The sequence below is a fragment of the Pteropus alecto genome, unplaced genomic scaffold (assembly GCF_000325575.1).
Source record: "Pteropus alecto unplaced genomic scaffold, ASM32557v1 scaffold301, whole genome shotgun sequence".
Classification (NCBI taxonomy): Eukaryota; Metazoa; Chordata; class Mammalia; order Chiroptera; family Pteropodidae; genus Pteropus; species Pteropus alecto.
Window position 1 is genome coordinate 1,196,002 of NW_006431043.1, and position 5,746 is coordinate 1,201,747.

The 5,746-nt window shown below is 32.5% G+C and overlaps 1 protein-coding gene across 2 annotated transcripts in view; it reads left to right on the forward strand.

Annotated features, from left to right (window-relative positions):
* The window catches only part of IL1RAPL1 (interleukin 1 receptor accessory protein like 1), a 1,242,120-nt gene that overhangs the window by 182,349 nt on the left and 1,054,025 nt on the right, over positions 1 to 5,746 (forward strand). Inside the window, exon 2 of one of the 2 annotated variants that reach the window (XM_006905511.3) lies at positions 398 to 503. In XM_006905511.3, the coding sequence (XP_006905573.1) occupies positions 422 to 503 (82 nt within the window). In that variant the 5' untranslated portion in view covers positions 398 to 421. Of the gene's footprint in view, positions 1 to 389; positions 504 to 5,746 lie in introns of those variants that run through there. The other variant, XM_015595605.2, reaches the window with a different exon arrangement.

Below are 5,746 nucleotides of genomic sequence, written 5' to 3' on the forward strand. Positions count from 1 at the left end.
ATAAAATCATTCTGTTGCAGCACGGAAAATTAAAAATGTCAGTGTTTGGCAATTTATATTGAAAACAAGTTGTTAGTAAAATAGTCTTTTGGAAGGAATTGTTTCCACTTATCTAAATACAATTAGATTCTCTAAATAGAGAAAAATTTTAAACCTTAAGTGACCATAAGATTTTAAAACATTTTAGGGGACCTAGAGAAATTTTGACATTACTGGTTTTGATTTAAGTTAGGAACCACAGCATATAGGAAAATAGAGTACACAGATCCTGTTCATATTCTTTCCTTTTGTGGAATTCATTGCCCCAATCTTGCATGATCAGAAGTCTCACAAAAATCTTATAATATTGATCTGTATCTTTAAAACTGTATTTTTCCCTTTTCTATCTTTGCTTTAGGGAACAGCCATTAAGAGCTGGAAGATGAAAGCTCCGATTCCATACTTGATTCTCTTATATGCTACTTTCACTCAGAGTTTGAAGGTTGTGACCAAAAGAGGCTCTGGTAAGCAGTGTTCCTTTTCTCTCTTTTTTATGGCTTAAATCGGTGGTGCTATGTTTACACACGTGCCATTTGTGGAGAGACTGAGAATTAACCAGAATTCATATTACAGAAATATTGTAGCTATATCTTTAAGTGAGTGGAGCATATTCATAGGGAACTAGAAAAGCAGGAATAGGTTGAAAAAAAGATGGCTTATTTTGTTAGTTACTATGAATTGGAATGGATTCAATAGCAAAACCTTGCAGTTTGATTTAATTTTATCACATGATTTTCAGGAAATTCTTTTATAATGAGTGTCATTTTAATTTTTGCATGGAAATATTATGAAATTTTTTTCATGTTAACTTTTACTGTTACCATTCCAATGTCAGCTATGCTTAGGGCAGACTTTTTTTAGGGTTGTACTTCAGCTGATTTGGTGAATTATTTTGCAGATATTTAAAGAAAGCACCAGAGTTCTTAAAAGAAAATGGAGAAATCTCCTAATATGTTAGTAGGAAATATAGAGGTAAAATAGAATGGTAATATGAATGGAGTTGCTAAATAAAATAATGTGAAACTTATGGGAAACTTTACGTTATCAGACATCTTGATTTTAAGTTAACTGTTGATACTTACAGCTAGTGAAATATATAAGGCAATTGAATAAACATTGTTATCAATGTGGAGTTGTATCTTATCTAATAAGTCACTGATACTAGAAAGACTTTCCACACACATTTTATGTGGGGTTACAGAATTTTTGAGGCTATAGCTTTTGGATGTAATGGCAAGAGAAATGTATTGTGTTTAGTTGATGGAACTAGGATGTGTTATTTATTAGTTCTAGAGAGATAGTTGGGTAAAAGAAGAGATAATGTACAAGAAACTGCAGAATGTTATGATATCACATGAACAAATGTATCTTTGGAATTCGTAAAGGAGAGAGAATGAAAGGGCTGAGATGGGCTGCAGCAACCATTCTCAGTCCCTTAAGTTAAGAAGCTTCAAACTCACATTGATTATGTAGTGAAAAAGGCCGCATGAAAGGAAAGTAGAGAGCAACTCCGAGGAAGTGTGGGGAGGAATTGAGGAGTACTTTGGGATGGTGCAGGGTTGAGCGTAAAAGGAATTTAACTGAGCCTATTGGCTCTAGAGCTTTTTGGTTATTATATACCTGTTATGTGTGCCATTGATATGATTGTAGGCAATGTGAAAATCTATGTTTACACATTATTTTATCTTTTCTTCTTGGTGAATCTTTTTGAATGAGAGAAAACCATAAAGCAGGATTATAATATTGTGGCTTTTTTGTAATTTGAATGGATTACTAGCAAATAGCAGATATCTTGATTTCTTTGCCACTTGCAAGGAATTTGGGCATACCCATGGAAGTGAGAGTAAGTGGAACGGGGTGTAAGTCATGATGAAAGCTGATAAATTCTACAACAGTGATATTTTCTAAAATAGTAACTTACATTAAAAGTACTTAAAATGAATGTTTTAGATGCTGACCACATAGAAGAGAAAGACTCATCTGTATAAATATTTTAACAAAATGAAGCTATCCAAAATAGAAATATTGATCGAATCTTAGAAACTTCATTTTTCTGATTATACTTGATTACATAAAATTGTTTTTTTTTTTCAGTCGTTTTTGTGTATGTCAGCTCTATGCTAATTATTTATTGAAATGCAAATGTGACTTTTTTCCATCATCAAATCGTGGTGACAGGCCCATTCTATATAAACTCTAAGGAAAAAACTTATATTAAATTGAGACTTATTTTGTATGTTCGAGAAGCATGGGAACAGAGCTAGAAATATGGGACAGTTGGAAAATTCATATCTCCTGCTCCAGAGACCTCAGAAAACTCAATGACCTGTCTCAGATTCAATTTTTATTTTAATGACATAATTATTTTAGGAGGGTGGTAATAAAATACTGCCCTAAGTTTGGCAGAAGTTCTGAGACCTTGTTCTATTTACGAATATAATTGTCATATTGCTACTTAAAACCTCTCAAACCGCATGTATTTTCTATTTCAAAATGTGAAAAATTAAGGCAGGTACTGAGATTTAGCGACGTGTTTGATTTGCTTACTTTTCTGTATAATGTGAATTAAAATAGCTTCCCTCAGTATCTATGTTAAGACCCAGCTGAATAGAAGTTTGTTTGATTTTTGAATATTGAGTGTGTAGTTTTGGAATAAATAATATTACTTTGCTTATTTCAGCTGGTGCCTGTTACCCTGCACCTCTGTTTAGAGAAGCAGATGTGTAGCTTACTGAAGAGTGTTATTACTGAATTCCATAGATCAAGTAGAAGCGGACTGCACTTGGCATTTTTTTCTTTAAAAGATTAATGGCTCAGTCTTCTCATACAGCCCAACCTATAAAACTTACAGGCATCAAGGCCAGGGAATAAAAATCAATTTTTGATGTTCAATCTCACATATTAACTAAGAGAGCTACTTATCTTTGTTCTTCTTATCATTTAATTCTCTTTTTATTTTCAGTTTTATAAATCTTTTTGGAAGGTCAGTAAACATGGTTCAAAACCCAATGCTTTTCATATACATCTTTTAGTAGAATATTATTTTTAATTCACTGTGACCACTCGAAAATCAGAACTAGATATTTTAATAACCAAGAACATATTAAATATGGTTATAATGCACATGGTAATGTTGACTTTTATGGCATGTTAATCATGTATAGTGTTTACTTTAGATAAACACATATGGTCATTACATAAAAGTTTAGAAGTAGTATTTGTTTCTCATTAACAGAACTAATTTGAAAGCAATAGGAGCTCTTTATACATAAGCCGTAGATGTATATTTTGTTTATTATATTGGCCAGTACCTCCATTGCTATTAATTTAATGAACAAATTATAATGAGACAGTTATAGCATAACATTCTTGACTGAAATATTAAAAATTAAACTTTACAATGCTTTGTTTTAAATGTCACTTTGGGTATGTATATAATTATAACAATCAAGCTTTGGATCTGTGAATCTGGTCTCTCAGGTAATGTTCTAAAGTTTTGCAAACATTTAGATTCAAGGCTCTTAATGTATGGAAGGAGATATTCAGCGTTTGTTATGCAATGGTTTTCCTCTTGGAACAATTTTATACATTGTTTTTAGTTTTCATAAGCAGCACTTGAAGAAAAAGACAAAGACTATCAATATTACCTATTCCTCCTCAAGTGTGTGAAGTGTTGTAGCAATTTAGTAAGTAAACATTTCAGTTGCTGTCATTTGTAGAATTCTGTACAAAAACCACATGTAAAGCAAATGTTTGCTTAGAAAGTCTTTGTATCTTAACTATTTTAGAAGGGTTAGCTTGATGTTCTTGTTTGTCTGTGTCTGTCTCTCCCTTCCTTCTTTCCCATCCATTCCTTTCTCTTTTCCCCCTCCTTCTCTCTCCCTCCCTCCTTTCCTTCCCTTTTCCTCCTTTTTTCTTTCTCCTCTCTGCCTCTCTTTCTCTCTTCTTCTCCCTATCTTCCATTCTTCCTTCTTCTTTATTAGTGTATTTGTATGCAAATTAGTTTATTTTGAATATATTCATTGTGTCTTTGTAGAAGTTTTAAACTAAAAATACTGCCATTACTTCATTTGAAGGCTTACAGTCTATGAAATGCTATGTCTTTACAAGGTCTTTCCAAGAGGATAATATAGTCTCAGTAACAGCTATTCTTAAATAGTTCTTTTTATTTTGTGTAACTAAGAGAATTTGGGATAGGATTCAGGGGGAGGGAAATAATATAAACTGTTGAGGGACTACTGTGTACAAAGTATGAGTAAAGCACTTTGGGGGAACTAAAGTGTGAGTTGTGATTTGGCCCAAGGGTTTGGGACACTGAAGAGAAATGAAGCTAGAGAGACTCGGATGTAGAGATGAAGGAAGAGAAAGGGATCTGGATCTTTTGTCTGTTTCTTTTTGCTCTCATATCCATCCCTAGAATATAAGATGGTAAGTGCAAGGACCATGATTTATCTAGGCTTATAACATCTACAGTGCCAGATATGGTGTGTGTTTCAGAGTCAAGGCTCAATGAAATATTTTAATGAAGTAATATTACATGAATGAATGAATAATGGCTTTAATGTTCAAGCTGGATTGCATCAGTGAGGATGCTACATGACCAACACGGTATTAGAAAAATAAAAGAGCATTCAAGAAAAACTGTTTTTTTATGAATAGAATTTAGTATAATTTATAATATGAGACTACTGAAGCAAAATATATAGTCTGAATAAGCAGTATCTAAGGCATGCTAATATGAAGACAGTGAGCCTTTGCAAATCATGAGTGTTTACATGAGCTTGAAATGCACGTGATAATTTGTTAGAAGGAAAGAAAAAATGATTATTTAAATTATTTGAATTTTACTACATTTACTGCTGCTTTAAAGAGGTACTGTCATGCAAATGTATTGGTTTTAACTGTGTTGTTTAATACAGATCACCATGAAAAGGGGGTTGTTCATGATTACTGATACACAATAACTAAGCAAGTGACTTCAGTATTAAAAAAAAGTTCACAATTATTGCAGCATATGGAGAAAAATTAGAGACTATTATAAAAATCAAAGAATACATCTTATTCTAGTGGGTATTTAAGATATATATATATAAGCTACCTAAAGCAGCCAGCTATTAGAGAGTAAAAGGGTTACCACAGGGGGTTGATATTTTCTTCATTCTAGAACCTGACAGTAGACACCTGTTCATGTAAAATGATTTAGATTCAGTTCTTTCTGACAGCAAGAGGAAGGCGGCAAGTCTCTCAAGAGGTTTGCCCAAACTCGTAACTCTAAGCTCGAATAATTTATAAAAGATAAGGGTAGTTTAGGTTCTCATCTTTGTGTTTGTTATTTCTGAAAAATAGAACTAGAAGCAAACAAATTGAATTTTTAGAAGAATAATTTAGTTTAGCTATTAAGAAGAATGCCTTGTTCTTAAATAAGTATTTGTGTGTTTATTATAAGTCTAATACTATGGCCAAACACTTATAAATCATTAGGATATGTTACTAAAAATTTTGGTTTTCTTTAAGTAAAAACAACAACAACGAAAAGGTAAGGGTAGTTTAGGTTCTAATCTTTGTGTTTATTTCTGGATCATCATTTGTTTAAGTAAAAGAAATTGTGCTAGTGTGTAAAGAAAGTGAGATTTAACTGAATAGGAGTGAGAAAGTCTGGTGGGATGTTTCCATCTCATGCCAGTGTGATTTATGTGTATCTGCTCTC